Here is a 22,834-nt window from a genome sequence, read left to right on the forward strand (position 1 = left end):
CTCCGTACATGCTGCTTTTGTTCCGAACTCTCTCTTCCTGTACCTATGCACAAAGAGAGGGAACGGAGGGCGTAAGATTATGAGGCTGAGTGGTGTGTTCCTTCAGGAGGGCTCCGTGTACAAATGCTCAACTGTGGGGTGGGGGGGGGTGTCAAAAGATGACACAGTGACACACAACGGAAATGCACACACACACACGCACACACACACACACACACACGCACACACACATACACACAAACGCTGCGTAATTTATGCTGTGTCACTCGATGCTTTGTGACTGCAGTGCAGCAGGAGGGAACTGGAGTGGCAGAAGAGAGAAACCACGCAGCTACAGTTTCACAACACAGAGTAGTTTCATGCGCACACACACACACACACACACACACACACACACACACACACACACACACACACACACACACACACATCTGCTCTCATGTTTCCATCCCACTCACACATACACACACAGCGGTGGTTCCAAAACTACCTTCCTTTCAGACTCTGCTGTTTGGAGAGCCAGGGGGAGTTCATTCCACCACTTGGGTGCCAGTACATGGTACAGTTCGATTTCAACCAATACCCCTGTAACTCAGTTCCAAGAGGCAATATGACACTTGAAAACAAGGGGTAGGGGTAAAAACAAGTAATGGGATTGGGCTGTCTGCCCTGCGATGGACTGGCGACCCATCCAGGGTATATCCTGCCTTCCGCCCGAAGACTGCTGGGATAGGCTCCAGCACCCCCCCGCGACCCTGACGGAGAAGCGGCTTAGAAAATGGATGGATGGATGGATGGATGGGATTGGGCTGAAGGCTGGGTTCATACTGCATACTCCACCAGTATGTACTGTATTATTGTATGCTACTCTTCACAGCAGTGTACAGTATAGGATCCAATATGGGACAAAAGCCATGTACCATACTACAGGAAAGGCGTGCGACTAGACCGTCAACATCAGGGGCCAATTAGATTGGTTTAAAGACCTGGCCTACTCTCTTTAGGTAAAAACAACCATTTTGCTGTCATTTCTGTATCCATAAAATCCTGTACATTGATGCACACACACACACACACACACACACACACACTGCTCTCTGGTAACTCCTCTGCTCTGAAAACGTGAAAAAACAGTGCAGAAGCAGCCGAGCCTGGAGAGAGACAGAGAAGGTGAGAGGAGAGAAAGATCAATGAAGAGATCAATGAAGGACTGATGGAGAGAAAAGAGAAAAGGGGCATGCGGCAGACAATACTCTAGACAGCAAAGAGAGGAGGAGACGGGGAGAGAGAGCGCAGCTGTATGCTGTATTGCTCTGCTGTGCAAAAATGCCGTTTAAAACACTTCATCCGGTAAGCGGTAAGCAGTGTGTGCTCCAAAAATATAGATATTAGAAAAAATAGAAGAAAAAAAAAGTAGTAATTTTATGTGTTGATGCACTTCAACCTTAACTAACGTTTCTTCAAGAAAGCCCAGTATTAATTAGGGTAAACATGGAAAACTTAGTTTGGCTAATTGACGCTTAAACTAAAGCTAAAAAGCAGTTGTGCTGAAATTGGAAACAAACCCTTGTGAGCTCCTCTAAACTTGTTTTTCCAAAATGCTTTACACACACACACACACACACGCGTGTTCAAGCAAAGTTTGGCTTTGAACCGCATATCTCTGCTGTCAGAAGAAAATGTTGTATCCCCATTATTGACGTTTTTCAGTTTTTGACATCATTTGAAAGTTGCCCTTTTACGTTGTCTGTAAATTACAAGCTGAATGGACTAAAAGAAATGGCCTACAATGACTTGGAAAAAATTAAAAATTCTTACATTAAAAGTAAATATGTTTTTTCCTTCTCCTGTAAAGTTACCATTTCGGAAAAACAAGGTTTTGTTCTGACAACAGTGCTATGCTTTGTAAATACTGTGCTTGAGACAGTAATACTTACAAAGCTATGTTTAACTAAATTTAATGAAAGAAACAAAGAAAGAAGAGAGCCAGACATAGTGAGAGAGAGAGAGAGGGGGGGGGGGGGGGGGGGGGGGGTGAGTGCAACTTGACAGCAATCTTTTGACCCAATAACTAGACACAGTGCTCACCTCATGGTCACGGTCACTCTGACCTGTACCTGCCGGCTGACGACTGTTGTCAGGAGCCAAAACCAGCCACACACACACACACACACACAGCACAACAAAAACAATCCCGTAAACGGAACAGAAGCGGTTCTAAAGACGCTCTACTTCACTGTGCTCATTGGAATAGAAGAGCAGCCAAACTTGAGTGTTTGTTTAATCGAAGCCCAAGCGTTCACTGCTCTCAAGCTTCGGTCAGTGTTTAAGAGGGAATAAGTCTGAACATCCAATCAGGAAGGTTAAGCAGCCTTCAGCCCTGTTCTCACAGTCTACTGCAGATACACACACAAACACACTAAAACACAGGGAGAAAGCAGAACAGAGAGGAGGCAGAGACAGAGAGATAAAGGGAGGGAGAGAAAAGAATTAGGACACAAAAGAGCGAGTGTGAGATAACAAGAGATTACAAGCAGGAGAGAGAAAGAAAGAGTAAGTGAAAGAGAGAGAGAGAGAGAGAGAGAGAGAGAGAGAGAGCGAAAGAGATCGAGAGAGAGAGAGAGATTGAGAGAGAGATCGAGAGAGAGAGAGAGAGAGAGAGAGAGAGAGAGAGAGAGAGATCGAGAGAGAGAGAGAGAGATCGAGAGAGAGAGAGAGAGAGAGAGAGAGAGAGAGAGAGAGAGATCGAGAGAGAGATCGAGAGAGAGATCGAGAGAGAGAGAGAGAGATCGAGAGAGAGATCGAGAGAGAGATCGAGAGAGAGAGATCGAGAGAGAGAGAGAGAGAGAGCGAAAGAGATCGAGAGAGAGATCGAGAGAGAGATCGAGAGAGAGATCGAGAGAGAGAGAGAGAGATCGAGAGAGAGATCGAGAGAGAGAGAGAGAGATCGAGAGAGAGATCGAGAGAGAGAGAGAGAGAGAGAGAGAGAGAGCGAAAGAGATCGAGAGAGAGATCGAGAGAGAGATCGAGAGAGAGATCGAGAGAGAGAGAGAGAGATCGAGAGAGAGATCGAGAGAGAGAGAGAGAGAGAGATCGAGAGAGAGATCGAGAGAGAGAGAGAGAGAGAGAGAGAGAGAGAGAGAGAGAGAGAGAGAGAGAGATCGAGAGAGAGATCGAGAGAGAGAGAGAGAGAGAGATCGAGAGAGAGATCGAGAGAGAGAGAGAGAGAGAGAGAGAGACAGAGACAGACACTCAGACACTTGGGCTTACGCTTTGTGAAGGATTAGTGCTTATGAAGCAGCCGGGCAGCTGTGGAGCTGAACTCCACTGAGCATGCCCAGACCTGAGGCGGTGAGTGTACTGCATAGCAATGGGAGACAAGAGAGAAACCCTTTCATAATTAGCCTTTGACCCCCCACGACCCCTGCACACACACACGCCTTGTTTTTGCACCTTTTTTGGGGTCATGTGTAAGTCCCATTAGTGTTATATGTATATGTAAGTTTCTATATGTACTATAAGCTCTTTGTATATATAAACATCTATAAGTATTCTAAAAATATCATTGCTGTCCCAACAAAATCTTCTGTATCCAGTTTTGTATTTTTTTTTTACATGATTTGAAAAATGCCAGAAATGGTCTGAAGTTGCTTAAGTTACAGCTTGTTCCATTAAAATAGGTATGTATGTATATATGAAAAATAACAGATATGTGTAAGTTGGTACAAATACAGCTGCATAGATATATATATATAAAACTGTTGTCAGAAGAAAAACTTGTATCTCCAAAATTAACAGGAGATAGAAAAAACCTAATTTAATTTTAATTTAAGTCAATTTTAGGCCATTCATCATGAAATATACAGACAATGTAAAGGGCAATAGGTGTTTTCAATTATGTCAAAAACTAAAAACACACACACACACACACACATATACATATATACATATGTGTGTGTGTGTTATATATACAATATATTATATTACAGCCTAATCTTCATCTTTACATAATGAAACCTGGGGCTTTTGCAAAGTGCACTTTGCAAAGTCAGGACTATGTGATTGATCCTAACACTATAAGCCTTATTTCGGTCCTGAAAATGTCAGAAAACAAACACACATGTACACACATCCCATTAAAAAGCACCTGTGGGCCCACTGTGGTTTGTGGTCTACGTTAGAAGCAGTCAATTGAAGTGAGAGAGAGAGAGAGAGAGAGAGAGAGAGAGAGAGAGAGAGAGAGAGAGAGAGAGAGAGAGAGAGAGATTATTGAGAGTATTGTGTAGCTCTACTGCCCTTTGTTCCAAGATACAGTATTATCACTTACCCTCCTTAATCTGGTCTCACTTACGCACAAACGCACAGCCTAACGACTTCCTCCTAACTTTCTCATGTAGAACAACCTGAGCTGCCCGCATGCCACCATCACTCACACCCAGCTACAACGTCACACCTGACCAAGAACTAAACACAATTATGCACACAAATACGCCTTCACGTCACTTAGAACGGGTGGGTGGAGAACGTTACAGTGATATGCACTCAGCCAATACATGCATGCAGAAAAACGTGATCGCTCATTCAAGAGCAAAGGGCATGGAGGAACTCTGCATGAAGGTATGACTTCAGCAGAAACAGCACAGGATGTTACGCTGTGTGGCGATGCATGGCTGTACATGACTTTACGACAATTCTTGCCCATTCCAGTTGGCCTGAAAAGTCAGTTCTATGAAACACTGTTATAACCGAAAACATGTACAGGTTCGATTATCTTCCCATGCAAAATATAATGTTTTTTGGCATATGAGGCATTTCAAAGACTGAAGAGTCTGGAGAAAAATCATTGTTGCACTAATTGGGGTTGACCTGCCATGACATGCTTGGAGTCTAAGGTTTGCTTCTTTAGTCCTGCAGTGGAGCTGTGAGGCTAAGCTCGTGGAGGCTTATAACCATTTCAATTGGCACTGTATGAAATACAGACACTGTATTGTTCAGAGCTGTTCAGTGATTTCCCAACAGACTTGCTTATCTGCTTCTGAAACCGTAAAAGGCTTTATTATCTAGGGACGCCCGATGAATCATATTAGCACTGGTGGATATTTGGTTTAAAATGTCACACAGACGTTTCAAACCCACATCTGATGCTTTAAATATATGTCATAGTTCAGAAGAATGACCGTGGCCTTCTGTGCTGAAATGTCTCATTTCACAAAGCCTATGGAAATGAACATAATATATCTCAGAAATTCTAACCCAGGCAGATGTTTTCTACATTTTGTAAGTGTTTAGGCATCTGCATCAGTATGTCGTATGGTAACTTTACAGGAGAAGGAAAAAAAACTACTTTTAATGTAAGTCAATGGAAACAAATGTTTTTCAAAGTTATTTTGGGTCATTTCTTTTGGTCCATGTACAGAGAATGTGAAGGCCAACAGGCATTTTCAAATTATGTCAAAACTGAAAAATACGAGATACGAGGTTTTGTTCCGACAGCAGTGATGCACAAAAAAAATATAGGACATCAGCATCGGCCAACATTTCCCATAAAAGTATCATTTTGCAAAACCTCATCTCCAAAGGTCTAACTATACAGGAGCAGAAAAAAACAAAAAACTTTCTTAACTTGTAATGGAAGTTTTTTTTTCCATGTCATTTTGGTCCATTTCTGTTGGTCCATTCATTCATTTTGAGACAACGCAAATGGAAACATTAACTCTCAAATTATCCAAATTAAAGTAAAAAAACAAAAACAAAATAACAAAAAGAAAGATATATATATATCGATATATTTTAACGTTGCATACAAAAAACTTTTATGTCATGCAGCAACTAACACTGCTACACAATGCTACCACACTAGGGCTGGACAATGTAACAATATATATCATCATCATGATAAATTATGTAATAACGCACATGTGGATCATGTCTTCAATATCGTCACTACTTGGAGAACACTGAGCAACTGCCCGTTTCATTCAAAAAACAGTCAAATTAGTCTGGTTTAATTGGATTTAGTGCGACACAGTATGCAAAATATTGAATCCATATCGCTGTATTCATAGTTTTTGTTTTTTGAAAAAAAAAATAGTGACTTTGTTTATTGTAAAGATTTCTTAAATTATTGCGATATTATTTTGCTGCCATATCGCCCACCCCTATACCGTACTATGCCACACTACACTACAGGCTACTACACTTCTGCTTCACTGGTTCTCAATCCTGGTCCAGGAGTTCCACAGGCTTGCACAGGCCTTCCAACACTCCTGCAACTCACAAACTAATTAACTGATGTAAACTGGGGGGTTGATGCAGTAAACACAACATGCAGAGCGGTGCACTGGTGCACGGTTGTGGCACCATAACAAGAAAACTGAACTCTAGGTCACAAAACGGATGATCTTGCCCCTCAAGCACAAACGAGAAGGAAATCAATCGAAACTGCTGGTGTGAGAATAAGCTGAGTGTGTGTTTAACTCCATACCAGCGACTGAGCTCAATCTCAGCATCACCGTATCAGCAAAATGGAAATGACACAAATTCAACATAAAGCCTAACAGTGCTGACGTAAATGAGAGTAATAAATTGTGAGTGACAGCTGGTTGGGAAGTGCTCAGGGCTTTCCTCTCTTCCTCCTCAGGAGATCTGAAGGAATGAAGGAGCTGCCGCCAACGCTCCCAGCTTCCCCTTTTTGTTTCCTTTCTGGGCCAAAGAGTTCGGCAGCTCTCGTTTCCTCTGCAGGAGCAGAGAGCGTCTCGAAAAGAAGAGTCTTAAAAGTTCCAAAGCCTAGAACGTGCTCTGCAGAAACTGATGGAGGGACTGTTCGATCGATCTGGGATCTATTCGTCTGCCTCTTTCTGTCTCTTTGTCCCTTGAACGTCTACAATGTATGTGCTGTATGGAATAAACACCCTATAGAAGACGAAAGGAAAAGAGTGTGAGCGAGAGGAAGAGAGAGAGACTGACTGCACGCGTCAGCATCTGACTTTCCTCACTATTTAACTCACAAATCAGTTTCAGACAATCTGTAGATTTTAATATTAACCTCTTAAAATTTGAGTCGTATTACTGAGTAACTACAGGGACTCCAGTGCAAAGTGGTTGAGCTGTTCTTAGGTTATAGAATTGTGCTATAAAACTTGGAAGATTAAGAGGTTAAAGGGCCCAAGTGGTCAAACTCAACCACTATAGGGGCCATTTACATAAAATCTCAACAAACTCAACTCCAAGTTAGTTATGCCTTTTAGTTTACCTCATACCACTCAGTGCCTGCTGTCATGTAAATACAACAAATCTCCCATGTAAATATGCAAACAGATATACTTTTATTTTATTTCTCTTTTCCTTTAACTTATGTCTAGATTTATTTCTATTTTCCTGCCTAGCGTATGTAAGTTTATGTGCAATTTTCTTCTTTTTTGAGCAAATAAATGTTTAGAAAACACACAAAAAACAATAAATCCATTCATTAAAAAAATAGTTCGAACTCTGTGGTCTACTATGTTTACAGGGCAGCATAAGTAATGTTTGGTTAATTAACCAAACTGCTGTTTTTAGAGTGCGTGTTCATGTGCTTTTTTTGGCTTATATATTCCCTCATAGCTGTGGGCCTAACCCTCCTATTATCTTCAGGGTCAATTTGACCCTCTTTAATGTTTAAAATCTCTAGATAAATGGCTGCTTCATGTTTATTGACTAGTCCTCATTTATTGGGTAAAGGCAGGTAAGCATAAAAGTCAGTTGATGGTATGTTTTCAATGTCCTTCACACATTTAACACACATCAGTGTTCGCTGGGGTCAGTTTGACCCCAGGCTGTTTTAGCTGTAAGGAATATCAACTTTTGTATTTTCTGTTATGTGTCTACTGAAACACTGCAATTTCCCTTTGGGATCAATAAAGTTCTTTCTTTCTTTCTATCTATCTAGCTATCCATCCATCCATCTAAATCTGTGGGCCAGAGAAAAACCTGTTATTCATTTTATTTTAAATGAATTAATGTTGTGCTATAACACAAACTGGCCATTGTTTATATGTAAAAAATGCAAAAACTTCAACAGTAAAATATCATGATAGACCTTGAAATTTTCCACTAATACTTTAAATATTGAAAGTAGAAATGGAGCTCAGCCTGTTGTTCTTGACTGTTGTTGTATTAGGAGAGTCAGAGCTCACATTACACTGCAGTGCATGCTGGGGACTGTAGTGCAGTGGCATTGTGAAATGGGCTAATGTTAACAAAAATACAAACACGTTTGTGGGCCTGGTAAGGCTGTGTTGCGGGCCCGATTTGGCTCGTGCACCTTGTGTTTGACACATGGGCTATAAGGGGTTAAACAGTTAGAAGGGAATTTTACAGAGAACGCTGTTTGATGAGAAGGCAGAGCAACCTCGCCTCTGTGAATCACTCCATGGCCTGTCTGACACGCTATCCCATACACTCTCGCATGGATGGGCGCTGGCACAAACACAAGCCCTAACGCACACACTCGCACACGCATGCTCGGCTCAGTTTCGGGTCACCGTGCCCTTAATGCTTGGCGAGAGAGTGTCGTGCTGTCCTATAACGCTATGCCGTTCTCACGGAAACACAGCCATATGGGTCAAAGAGCAACACACTTGCACGCACAAGTGACACCGGGGTCATAAAATCACCAGCAGAGTTTAGTCAAAGGGAATCACAATACGTGTCAGTCGAGTCAGTCTAATTCAAAGGGCCCTTATCCTATTGTAATTTATTGCATTGTCCCCACTGAGGTCCACTGTTTGACCATTTTCCAACCTCTCTTTATCTCTTAGAATTAAATGTTCTGTGAATGTATGGCAAACATTTTTCCCTTTTTGACATAATTTGAAAGCAACTATTGCTCTTTACACTGTTGGCAAATTTCATGATGAACAGACTAAAGGAAATGACCTAAAATTACTTGGAAAAAACGTCTGGCTCCATTGACTTACATTAAAACTGCAGTATGTTTTTTCCTTCTCCTGTAAAGTTACCATTTTGGAGATACGAGGTTTTGTTCTGACAACAATTATATGTAAATGAGCGCTGTGATGATTGGCAGCCCAGGTTGAAACACTCTTTATACCTTTAGCACGTGTGGGTGGAGCTAAAGCTGTTGCAGGCTGAATAAGTATATCGCTGTTGTCAGATGAAAACCTCGCATCTCCAAAATGGTAACTTTACAGGAGAAGGGAAAAACATACTTTACTTTTAATGTAAGTCAATGGAACCAGAATTTTTTTCCAAGAAATTTTGAGCCGTTTTTTTTGGCCCATTTATCATGAAATTTGCACACAACGTAGAGGGCAATAGGTGTTTTCAAATTATGTCAAAAACTGAAAAATGACAAAAACGGAGATACAAGGTTTTGTTCTGACAGCAGAGATATGCAGATGCGAAGGTTTTAGACACATCACAAAAATTTTAATTCAACATTGCAGCTCCCATATATGGAGAGTATGGACTGGGGAGTGAATGGTAGCTTTAAAAGTACTACAGTACACACTACATTAAAGCCTTTCCTTTCAAAAAAGCAAGGGAAACATAATATGGGCTGTTTAATTCAACTCATGTTACACAGTTAAAGACAACCAGATCAGACTTGCAGGCAATTCCAGCGACTTGCATGCCTATTATTTAGTAACTACAGTGAATTATGCAAGCACTGCTACACAACTAATAGGGGGGATGTAGTTCTCAGAGTACAAATCTACTGCAGTTAAAGGAACTGGCTTCTCTGTACACTTGTGTCCGTTCAGCCACTTTGCTCTGCAGAACTACTGGCAAGCAATGCTGGACTCCAACGCAACGTGACACCTGATCAGGTGCTCAGGTAAATGTACAATGGACTCGTTCGCACACTCACGCTTACATGCGCACCTCCATAGAAACCTATAAACACACATACTCACAAGATCTTTCCTGGAACTAGGTGTAGTATCGACCATATGGAGTCAGAGCACCAAACAAACAAGCCCCCTACAGCTGGCAACTGCAAACAGGGAGACAAACAAAGCAACGCTTATCTCCTGGAACCCCCCAGGGGTCCCCATTTCACACATCCCCCACAAACACACACACGCATATGCACAGTGGGGGGCTGAGCCTAAACATTTATCAGCTACTTCTAAGGTGGCGGAGAGCCAAAGGTAATTAGCACGGCCTTTAATGCAGAGGGAAACGGTGGACGTTCACCAGGGACACCTTTCATGACACTGACAGAATTACAGCCAACACTACAGAGCAGTTTAAGTCAAGCCTATGGAAAGTATGGAAAAAAGTACTGATCAGGAATCAGTAGGCCTGCCAAACTATTACAGTCGTTTAATTGCAATAATTTATGATGATCACAGTTATTTAATCTGACTGCAGTCGTTTTCTACAGTTGTAAGATTTCACAGTTATAGCACCGCAAATAAGTAATACATGTGCTGGATTGAGGCAAATAAATGTTTAAAAAACATCCAAAAAAACAAAACAATAAATGCACTCATTGAGAAATAGTTCGAACTCTGTGGTCTACTATGTTTACAGGGCAGCATAAGTAATGTTTGGTTAATTAACCAAACGGCTATTTTTAGAGCGCGTGTTCATGTCCTTTTGTTTTTGACTTATATATTCCCTCATAGCTGTGGGCTTAACCCTCCTATTATCTTCAGGGTCAGTTTGACCCTGTTTAATGTTTAAAATCTCTAGATAAATGGCTGCTTTATATTTATGGACTAGTCCTCATTTATTAAGTAAAGACTGGTAAACCAAAAAGTCAGTTGATGGTATGTTTTCAATGTCCTTCACACATTTAACACACATCAGTGTTCGCTGGGGTCAGTTTGACCTCAGGCTTGTTTTAGCTGTAAGAAATTTGTTGTGCTGGGACAAAGTGACCCCAGGGATAAAAATACATAAATATACGGATAACAGAAAGGACACACATGACTCTGTGTAACAGTAGTTGTTTGTTAATTGTCAATTGCAATTATTGATGTGACAATTTATCATCAACTAAAACTTCAGGAATCGGTATCGAAGTCAAGGTATTGACTTTGGATGTTACGACACACAAATTAAATTTCACATTTTGATACTGAGGTTGTGAGACAGTAGCCAAGTTTACTAATAACCCATTAGTAATCCGACTAATAGCTCAATCAGAATAGAATATGTCCATGTGAACACCGAAATCGGAATAGTCCAGTCTGATTCAGGCCATTCTGAATAGTTTCTATTTGACTAAACGAGGTGGTTAATCCTATAAATAATCCATTAAATAGAAGGATAATAACCATGTAAACGCCTGTTTCTGATTACATTCCCTATCGGAAAGTTTAAGTACGTTCTGCATGTTCGTCACGTCATAGTGAAAGTTTATACCGTTCAACATGGCGGGAGCAGAAACTGGTCTGCAGAGGAGACGAAGTTTACGCTCTGATCTTTAAAAGACGGCGGTGGGACAGACGTCCAGCTTATGTGTCTCAGAACACGACGTCTTCCTCATGTGAAGGATGTTTTCCTGAGTCTGACATCATTTTAAAGCAATAAAAACACAAGCACTGCTCACTGCTGCTCATCTCACTCTGACTGGACTCACATGATGCTGGTTGTCATGGGAACATCTACTCTAAGCTGTTCTCTATGTATGCGTGCAATTTTGGATCGGATTCCTTGTCGTGTGAGAGAAAACAGAGACTTTCCATCAGATTATGGAGCAGAGTGAGAATAAACACCTCAGTCTTAATCTATAATCGGAATGAATTCAATCGGATTGGCAAAAATCTTTGCTTGTAAACAGCCGATATTTGGCTAAATGAATCCAGTTTAACCAGTGATATCAATTTTCCCTGTTTAGTTAAAACACTACTACATTTCTACACAACCTTCTCTTTAAACTAGACTTCACTATGACCAAAACAAAATAAAAGCACACCTGTGTCAAAAGGCATAATATTGTAGCACAAAAACACAACACATATCGTATCTCAAAATCGTCCCATCCCTAACAGAAGCTTTAACGGTCATCACATGGTCATAATTCCATGACTGGACTATCCTAAGGGAGCTGTGTCATGGTGAGAATGAAAACTGGGCTGCTCTGTCAAAACCAAATGCCCTTCGTCCCACAGAGACCGTCTGCATACAGATTCACTTCTGCGCTTGGGAAAAAAAAACTCCTTCTAAACAAGAACAGCCTTGTTGCTTCAGCCGAGCTCTCTGCAAGACCCACTCGGGCGTACAAATACCTCCCGCGGTGAGTATGGTGCACGACTTAACCCTTTAAACTCTGCATGTGGCCCACAATTCAGATTCTTCACTGCCATAACTAGAACTGGGTATCATTAAAACCATATATCAACACTTAATTATAAATCAAAAGTGGCAGTGGCTTAAAAGAAATGAATATGAAGTGCTGGAAGTGGGTGTATTTACAGACTACACTAATGAAGAAGTGCCGATGTACTTATGGAAGGTAATTTAGAGAGCCAATCAGCAGTCTAGATTTCAGAACAAGCATGCTTATTGGCTCACAGATGTTGAGCCGGGACAATCTGAATAATTTGGTACTGTATGATAGAATTTTTGGTACTTGGTAGTGTTGGAGTACCATAAAGGGACTGAATTTTATTACGTCTTACGTACGACGTATTCATCTCATAGCAGTTACTTAATAATAACAACACTTGGGATTAAAGGGCCTATATCACTGAATTAATATTTCTTCTTCTAATAATTATTCTTAACTTTTTAAATTAAGTGTAGCAGTGTGTAAAGCCTATTAAAGTCCATGCCGTCCATATATGGAAACTAGGCTGCAAAAATAGCCTGTGATGTCACAAAAACCAGCACATTTACAGAAATATACACCTATTCTGTCTTTTACAGCCCACACTGAGTGTTTCAGCCTATTCTGCTTTTCAAACAAGGCTCTAAATAGGGCAGCCAATCACAACAGAGCTCATTTGCATACATCAGTCTTAAAGGGTGTTTCATTCTCAGGGTTAAAGAGAGGTTAGAAAACGGTCTTGGAGAAAGAAATTATGGCTGTTTTTGGTACATAAACCCACCCAAATGTCATAAAAGACATGGAGGATTTGGGCCCTTTACTAACTGTCGCTTTCAATGGGTTGATCTGCATGTGTGAGCGAGTGTGACTGAGAGAGGCAATGTGTTCTCCGTCCTACACTGAGGCAGAATTTGCATAAGCTTGCTGAGTGGGTACATAAATGCAAGCGTTTGCTTGTGCGTGTGTGAGACTCATTTATCTGAGTGTGTGTGAGACGCGATCCGTGTGAGGCGACTGCTCTGTCTGCGTGAGAAGAGCGCGCTACCGTCCCTGCGTCACTCGCAGTGACTCTGTGCCACTTCGTGTGCGAGTGACCGCATGAGGCAGGAACAGGTCACGCAAGTTCACAGCTTACAGCTGTCAACGCACTTCCCCGTCTCGGGGCAGCCGGAGGAAGGCTTATGAGGGGGGGTGAACATCATGTACACTCTCACACACAAACAAAGTTCAACCTAAACTTCCCGTCAGTCACACACTCACACACACACACACACACACACACACAAACACACACCAGTTTTTTTCTCTCCTGTGACCCTGCTACTGCCTCTATCACACCCTCACACACAATCCAATTCAGCACTAATGCTCTTAAATACACCTCCCTTTCTTAGTACGATTCCCTAAAAGTAGTCTATCCTATACTGCTACTACTAATAACCATTTAATGCTTATTACACAGTCATTAACCTTTTATAGTCCATATCAGAATTGTCATTCAATCCCTCCCTTTAAGTGATACTTATTCATCTCACAACGGGAAAATTTCACCTCTGCATTTAACCCATCCGTGAAGTGAAACATCAAACACACACTAGTGAGCACACACACACATAATAGGGGGCAGTGAGCACACTTGCCCGGAGCAGTGGGCAGCCCTATCCATGGCATCTGGGGAGCAGGTGTCTTGCTCAAGGACACCTCAGTCACGTGCTGTTGGCGCTGGGGATTGAACCGGCAGACCTCCGGTCACAGGGCCAGTTCCCTAACCTCCAGCCCACGACTGCCCCCAACTCAACTAGCAATAATCACGTCTCGGATAAACCTCATAGGCTGCCACTGCACATTAGTGCTAATGCTTTTAAAGATGCCTCTCTTTCTAATTATGTTTCATTAAAAATAGTCTTTTATAAGTAATTAGTATCAACTCTTTAAAAGCCAAGCTTATTACACAGTTATTAACCTATTAAAGTCATCTCACATACAACCTCTCCCTTCAGCACTAATGCTTTTTAATATTCCTCCCTTTCTTGCACGCCACACTTAGTTAACCTTCCTTAAAAGTATTCTATCCTAAACTGTTATTACTATCAACCCTTTAAATGCCAAGCTTATTACACTGTTATTAACTTATTAAACCTATTAAAGCACATATCTGAAGTCTGCCTCCATTTCTTGCACTCCACACCAAGTTATGCCACTAACAGTAGTCTAGCCACTACTGTTACTGCTACCAACCCTTTACACGCCAAGCTTATTACACAGTTATTAACCTATATAAGTCCATATCTGAACTGTCACATACAATCCCTCATTTGGGCACTGCTGGATGCTCATCCAAAGTAAAACTACGCAAAATATCACCTCTTTAATGCAATCAGATGCTCCAATGAGATTTTCCTTGACTTGAATTGATTAATCTTAAGGTTTATAAGCTTGTCATTTCTATAAGTAATGTATGTTGTGTATGTAATCAATGAGGAACGTAAGTCTGGAACTGCCTTCAATTTAAAAAGCTTAACTAAGCTTATCTGTTCTCTGTTCTGAGTAATTTCTGGTCAACATAAATCAGGAATAGAATGCACTTACAGAAATTTAAGCCTGACTTGCTCATTGTCCGGATTGCAATAGAGTCTTTCCAGCTGTTCCTGGGCATCGTCCGATATGCTCTGCCAGACGTGGGTATCCGAGCGCCGGATCTGCCAGTGGTAAGGCAGCACGGTGTGGTGCCGCTCGCAGTCGCTGCCGTAAAGGCACGCGCCCTGCAGGAAGTCCGCGCAGATGTCAATATCGTCGCCCTGGTGTGTGTGGTACTGCAGCTGGGTCAGCAGTTCAAACACGAGGTCCAGAGAGGCCTCCTCACTCTTGTCCCGAAACATCTCACCCTCCTGGGCCGAGGCGCCCCCTAACGGCTCGGCGGGGGCGAAGATGTCGCTTAGCGCCTCTGAGGCTACCACGGCAGGCGCCGATGTCGCATCCGCCGCGACGTCCGCCGCTACGTCGCCCGTCTGTGCCTCCGAAACCCCGGCGCCCTTTGTCCGCACCTCGTTCATGGTGGCCTGCTTCTCGATGGTGGCGGCCGCGGCGGCTGCGCACGGGGCCACGAAGACCCCCTCGCCAGCCACCAGCAGCGTGCTCAGGAGCGGCTCCTGCAGCGCCCGAAGGCATTTGGCGCCCAGTTTCCTCTGCGTGTGCTTCTTCTTGAAGTAGGGCTTCACTAGAGGGATCTTATCCACGAGGCCCAGCCGCTGCTCGAACTCCCCGTCCTCCATGGCCAGGCTGAGCGTGGCCTCCTCCAAAACTTTCTCCCCGTCGCTGCCTTCCGGCTCCGGCATCACATGCAAACTTTTCTCCATGGACCCTGGTGGAAGAGCAGATAGAGGAGAGCTAGTGACTAGTCACATTCGTGTAGCTACATGCATGTAGGTGCAACACTGACTGGATTAGACTATCAATTTATACTACATTCACTTCTGCTCAAGCGCACTTCTTAGAGAAGGAACCTACATTCTTCGGTTCCATTTCTCTCACACATAGTTCCTGATTCCGTTTTGGGTTTTGACTGAAGTCAGATGTGATTTTAGGGCAACTGCGATAAATTTTAATCGTGATAAACTGTCTTTTCTGGTCGTACAGTCTGCATGTTTCGTTAAAAGACTGAGATATTCAAGCAGTAGATTGTATAACACTGAATGAAAATAGCTGTATCCAGAATTTAGTGCACGAGTCTCTGCAAAATATCATGAGGTCTGTCTTCAAACATCATGGTGTGATATTCCAGCTGTATCGCCCACCCCTAACCGAGTTCTCTTCTCTTGGTGCAGCACCAGGACGGCGTGACGGCGGCTCACACTTCCAGCTTTAGTGTTCTATTTCAGTACAAAAGGATCCCAAAAAGAGAAGGACAGCAGTTCCTACGCTGACAGCTGCTGAAGTTCTGTGAAGTTCCTCTGTACTGACTTCCACTGCATTTCTGTGACACTCTTAAAAAGGATGGTTCTTCAAGGGTTACACAGTAAAGGCAGTGACTGTATTTAGAACCATGAGTTCTATACAGAGCCATTTCATGCTTGGGTCTTTGCATAATGGTTCTTGAGACTGAATAGAATATATAGAACCACATATGATTTGTCAAGCTTCTAATAATAGAAGAACCCTTTTGGTCCCATATAGAGCTATCAAAAAGGTTCTATAGGGAATCTTAAATAGTTCTTTGCATGGTGGAAAAAAGCTCTTCAGACTGCCAGACAATGTGGTGCATATGGTTCAGCCACAGAACCTATTTATCATGGAATCAGTCCCTATAAGTTCTATACGTGTATAAATATATATTCTACACTCTTAAAAACGGTGCTTCAAGAGTTCTTTAGTCAAGAAAATCATGAACTCTTGAAGAACCCATTGCATTATAAATACATAGAACCATTGTCTTTACTAAAGAACCAATGACGCGCCATCTTTTTTAAGTGTGTACAGCTGCATTTGGTTCTATACAGAATCTGGGTTCTGCTGTTGTTGATGATGTCCAGCTTGTGAAAATGCAAACAACTACTTTCAAAAAGGTTCTACAGAGAACCATAACTGGTTCTCTGCATGGTGAAACGGCACTTCAGATTGATGGAGAATGTGTTGCACATGGTTCTACATAGAACCACACACTACACAAGTTCTATAGGTTCTATCGCTCCTATACACTCTCGACACTCTTAAAAAAAGATTCAGCTTCACGGGTTCTTTAGCCCAGAAATTGGTTCTATGAAAACTCAAAGAAACCTCTGCGCGATTGAAGGGTTCTTCGCCTCTTGGAGTGTTCATGGTTCTATACTGAACCACTTTTTGTTTACTAAAAAATCCTTGAAGCAGCATCTTTTTGAGTGTATGGCTGCATATGGTTCTATATAGAACCTAGGTTCTGCTGTTGTGACAGTGTCAAGCTTGGAAACCCAATTTGCAAAAGGATCAACAAACTCTCCGTCAGTGTGAAGCACCATTTCACCATGTAGAGACCCGTGTGAGCATGCAAATGGGCCTATGTAGAACACAAGGTTCTACGGCCTAAAGGAACCGTGAGGACCCAGCTGAGAGTGTGTACTGCGCTGCACCAACTTCTGGGACTGGGGCTGATCTGACATTCCCCTCCCTCTGGGATTAGAAGCAGTTGGAGTGGTCAGACTTCGCTCCCTGTCAGAGTCACCGGGCTGTCATATGCTCTGAGCGGAGTCATCAGCGGGTCAGGTGAGTGAGTCAGATCTCACGCTCTTGTGCGCTTGGGTGTATCAGCAGAGCCGAAACCTCTCCTCTCCTCTCCTTTCCTTTCCTCAGACGCACCGAGGGCGACACCAGTGAAACAGAAAGCTCGCCCCCCCTCCACTCCAGCCCCCCAACCACCACCAACGACCGAGCTGAGTCAAACCGAGCGGCTCGAGCATAAACAAACCCCGTTTCTGTCTCGTTTTTAGCGTTTCTAGCCAAACCAGTGGAAACCAGCAGCCTGAGCTTCCCACTTCTCGTCCGAACCCCCCTTCCTCCCCTCCCCCCCGGGTTCCACATTAAATGCTCCACCGTTTAAGGTGGAACGGGACAACTCGAGCCAGAAGGCTGGCGAACAGGAAGCCTCGCGCGGCGCTGGTTGCTTAGAGGCGCTGCTGCCTACGTGCCGGTGACCGAGCTGAGCTCGAGCAGGTCCGCACGTAGCGCCTCGCGCGCGCGCACACACACACATATGTATATATATATATACACACACATAATGGCCTCTTACACACAAAAACCAGCTACGAATAAGCATGAAACGCGAACGGACGGGTCGCTCGGGAAAGCCGACGCCGTTCCAGTCTGTGAAAAAGACGCGTAACGCTGATTAAACGACACCGTTTAGTCCCGCGGATAGTCCTTCTCGCTACACAAACGCGTGCACGCGCGAGCGCTCCAGTTACCTGTCCAGACGGTCCCCGTTTTCTTCTCCTCCTCCTCGCGCTCCGCCGTCCCGTCGCGCAGAGCAGCGAGAGAGACAAAGCGCTCATCAACCGAGAGAAGCGGCTCTACAGCGCACTGGACTCAACTGCCTCTCTCCCCCTCTCCTTCTCTCTCTCCCCCTCTCCTTCTCTCTCTCTCTCTCTCACTAGCTCTTTCTCTGGGTCGCTCGATCGCTCTCGCTCTCTCAGGAGGCGGGGCTTGGTCGTGACTGAGCGAGGCAGCTTTCTCTCTCTCTCTCTCTATCTCTCTCTCTCTTTCGTTCTCTCTCTCTCTCTCTCTCTCTCTCGTTCTCTCTCTCTCTCTCTCTCTCTCTCTCTCTCTCTCGTTATCTCTGTAGGTCTCTGTATCTATCGCTCTTCAGGGGCGGGGCTTGGTCGTGACTGAGCGAGGGAGCTCCAGCTCTCTCTCTCTCTCTCTCTCGCTCTCTCTCTCTCTCTCTCTTTCTCTCTCTCTCGCTCTCTCTCTCTCTCTCGTTCTCTCTGTAGGTCTCTCTATCGCTCTTGCGCGTCAGGGGGCGGGGCTTGACAAAAAAAAAACAAACGGGGAGTCGCGTCGGCGTTGGTAGTGCGTGCGAGTTCATCGCAAAGCACAAATGAGACAAAGAGCGAAAAGAGCTTTAAAGGGCCAATACGCCGCGTTTCTTATAGGTTTACTGTTAACATTTCCATTTTCAAGCTTTTACCCCCCCCAAACAGGCTGTTTTTCTCCGTGCGCCTTTATGGCTCGTACATGCAAACGAGCTACGCATGACCGTGAATGAATGGGCTGAAAGGTGGATGCATGAAAATGTGAGTGTGTGGTTTTTTTTTTATGAGCTCACATAACCCGTGAAACCACACCTGGTTGTCAATGATCAGTGATGAGTTTGGCATGTTTAGTTGTTTATCAGTAGTTACACATAACATAAAACTCTTTGATTAAAAATAATATTAAGGCTATCACATGGGTCCTTCAATTATTTATTAATTTTAATGACGAAAGCAGCTGCTTTTTAGCTGATATGTTAAGAGGAATCTATTCAACATGTAGAATATAAAGGTTTCTACAGCAGGTTCGTGCAGAAGCGTCTTCATTAAAGTGCTAAACAGTCGTTTAATTAAAGTTGGCTAGAATGAACCACTACAGAAAGGAAAGAGTGTAGCAAGAAAGAAGTATCATAATAATAATGACAATAATAAACACAATATACGTCATTTAGTGTCTTTTTATTGGAGGAGTGAATCCCATAAGCTTGGTCTAAACTAAAAATAAAACCTCTTCCCTCGTGAATGTTGGTAATCATGACAAATAAAGCAAGGAATACACACTCACTGCAGGGAACTGGCTGCAGAAGTGCGTGGAACCAGGAGCCCCCTACTGGACAGGGAGTTTAACATGAAACCCAAGCCTGCGTGCAAAAGGCCCTGATACAGCTAATGCTGTTTACAGCCTCAGGGCACGCTATAGGAGACCCACACACACACTCACACAGACTCACACACACACACACTCACATGGATAAATAAAGGGTGGACTGAAAACTGTTCCTGAGTTGAATATGTGATTTTGAGATTTTTATCCCCGACAGAAGTGGCTAAAATAACATAATGAAAGCTCTGGAGGAAAAATGCCTTCAGTCCTGATATTAGTTAGCTTGGAATACTGTAATAAACGATAATAAAAAGATGTCTAAAATAATGTCTTAGCTGGGCTGGGATGTAAAGGAATACAAGTATTGGAAACACAGAAATGAATAATTAATGATCTGCATTCAGTCCGAGGTTGTCGAATTTTGTAAAGGTGGTACTCAGAAAACAATTATTTTTACAATACTTAGAAAACTTTTTAAATGTTTATCCACTAAATTTAATTTCTTTTAAAAGATATATATTTTTGTTTATTAATTATTTGATCACCAGTGCCTGGTGTGTAAGGATGTATGTAAAGAAGAACCAATAAAATCTTCATAAACACTGCAGCTCTGCTAAAGCCTGAGTAGACGGATAAATCAATGTGATCAGTTATTAATCTCAGTGTTACTGAGCTCTGCTAAAGCCTGAGTAGACGGATAAATCAATGTGATCGGTTATTAATCTCAGTGTTACTGAGCTCTGCTAAAGCCTGAGTAGACTGATAAATCAATGTGATCGGTTATTAATCTCAGTGTTACTGGGCTCTGCTAAAGCCTGAGTAGACTGATAAATCAATGTGATGATCAGTTATTAATCTCAGTGTTACTGAGCTCTGCTAAAGCCTGCGTAGACTGATAAATCAATGTGATCAGTTATTAATCTCAGTGTTACTGAGCTCTGCTAAAGTCTGAGTAGACTGATAAATCAATGTGATGATCAGTTATTAATCTCAGTGTTACTGAGCTCTGCTAGAGCCTGAGTAGACTGATAAATCAATGTGATGATCAGTTATTAATCTCAGTGTTACTGAGCTCTGCTAAAGCCTGAGTAGACTGATAAATCAATGTGATCAGTTATTAATCTCAGTGTTACTGAGCTCTGCTAAAGTCTGAGTAGACTGATAAATCAATGTGATCAGTTATTAATCTCAGTGTTACTGAGCTCTGCTAAAGCCTGAGTAGACTGATAAATCAATGTGATCAGTTATTAATCTCAGTGTTACTGAGCTCTGCTAAAGTCTGAGTAGACTGATAAATCAATGTGATCAGTTATTAATCTCAGTGTTACTGAACTCTGCTAAAGCCTGAGTAGACTTATAAATCAATGTGATCAGTTATTAATCTCAGTGTTACTGAGCTCTGCTAAAGCCTGAGTAGACTGATAAATCAATGTGATCAGTTATTAATCTCAGTGTTACTGAGCTCTGCTAAAGCCTGAGTAGACTGATAAATCAATGTGATGATCAGTTATTAATCTCAGTGTTACTGAGCTCTGCTAAAGCCTGAGTAGACTGATAAATCAATGTGATCAGTTATTAATCTCAGTGTTACTGAGCTCTGCTAAAGCCTGAGTAGACTGATAAATCAATGTGATCAGTTATTAATCTCAGTGTTACTGAGCTCTGCTAAAGCCTGAGTAGACTGATAAATCAATGTGATGATCAGTTATTAATCTCAGTGTTACTGAACTCTGCTAAAGCCTGAGTAGACTTATAAATCAATGTGATCGGTTATTAATCTCAGTGTTACTGAGCTCTGCTAAAGCCTGATTAGACTTATAAATCAATGTGATCAGTTATTAAAGGGTGTATGTGTACAATAAAAATAGCTTGAATTATTATATTTATGACAGATGTTTATCAGTAAGGATTGATTTAACAGATTATTTACCAATTCAAGCAGCCTGCTTTGCACTGTGCCAAGTGATGCTCATTTCCTAGCACTGTGTACTAATTGTGTACTGTTCTTGGCTCTGGTCTGCTTCCATTCATGTTCTGTCATGTTTATCCTGCTCATTTTGTTCTTTATAAACATGCTACCCCTGTCTGGACGTCTGGGTCTTTGACCTCCTGACCCGTCTCATCTTCAGGAGCTGTGAGCGCCCATAATCAGACATGGATGAGTCAAGCTGGTGAAGGATTTTAAGGGGACCTGATGCTTGTTGGAGAGTTTATGAAAAGCAGAGGGGGGAGGGCGGAAGGTCTGAGGGCAGAGGCTCTCGGTTAGGGTCCGGATGGTGGATGTGGGGGTGGGAGGGTGGTTGTGGGGCGGGGGGGTACTGGCCAAAACAAAGAGCCTCCCGTTGTGCCTTTGCCCAAAGAAGGCAGGAAGAAGGAAACAATGCCCCGTTCTTGAGCTGTCACAACCCCCCCTCCCGCACTCAGGCTCATCTGCACATGAGCAGAACACCCAGCGGGCGCTCACATCGCCCTGATCAAAGCCGCGGCCTGGCTCTGCCGTGCTGTTCTAGGGGCCACCAAAGATGCGGGGGGGAAATGAAGGTTAAAGGTCAGCCCAAACATTTTGAAACCCAAAGCCATCCCTCTCCTTGACCCCAAGACACCTCCTTCACAATGTTTCGGGTCCACCTCCCTTCCAGAGCTTCGCCTCATTTACGTAACAGCGTGACTCATTCCCCTCTTCTGCTTTGTCACTGCCGAGACAAAAGGCGAAAAGGCCTTCGGAGTCTCCTTGCAGTCCAACTGATAGCAGGATAAAAGCAAACAACCCGAACAGGTTTCTGGGGGAAAGGGCAGAGGGTCATGAAGCTGAATGGGAAAGATCTGGACAGGCCCAGGCGGCAGCTGTGTCTTCTCTTCTAACTCAGCCAATACAGTGAAACTAATATTTAAGCTATGTAGTTGCATTAAGAATCAAAGTGAGGTTAAAGGCACTCAGTCAGGCTCCTGTATACAAATCTCAGCCTTAATCACTGTAAAAGCAGATCTGAGATCAGACTAAAGTGGCTTTAATGCGTTCCAGCAGCAAAGAGCGCAGATGGACAAGAGCCAACATGCCGTGTTTAGTGGCAGCGCAGAGAGATGGAATTTTAATGACCCCGTAGAAACCCGCCCAGCAGGTTGCTGTCTCCAGAATGCCACGCATGCCTCCAAGACAGGCTAGAGAAACCCGGGAGGGAGGGGGTAGTTTACCTGACTTTAGCCCTAGAAAAACTTTCAAGTTCA

The 22,834-nt window shown here is 43.0% G+C and overlaps 1 protein-coding gene across 1 annotated transcript in view; it reads right to left on the bottom strand.

The window, feature by feature from the left end:
- LOC108437970 (TCDD-inducible poly(ADP-ribose) polymerase) overlaps positions 1-18,381 on the bottom strand; it is a 38,168-nt gene extending 19,787 nt beyond the window's left edge. Inside the window, exons 1-2 of the mRNA XM_017715432.2 lie at positions 18,220-18,381; positions 14,873-15,644 (exon numbers count right to left, since the gene is read on the bottom strand). Coding sequence (XP_017570921.1) covers positions 14,873-15,639 — 767 coding nt within the window. The 5' untranslated portion in view covers positions 15,640-15,644; positions 18,220-18,381. The remainder of the gene's footprint in view (positions 1-14,872; positions 15,645-18,219) is intronic.
- Between the last annotated feature and the right edge of the window lie 4,453 nt (positions 18,382-22,834).

The sequence above is a fragment of the Pygocentrus nattereri genome, chromosome 7 (assembly GCF_015220715.1).
Source record: "Pygocentrus nattereri isolate fPygNat1 chromosome 7, fPygNat1.pri, whole genome shotgun sequence".
NCBI classification, from domain to species: Eukaryota; Metazoa; Chordata; class Actinopteri; order Characiformes; family Serrasalmidae; genus Pygocentrus; species Pygocentrus nattereri.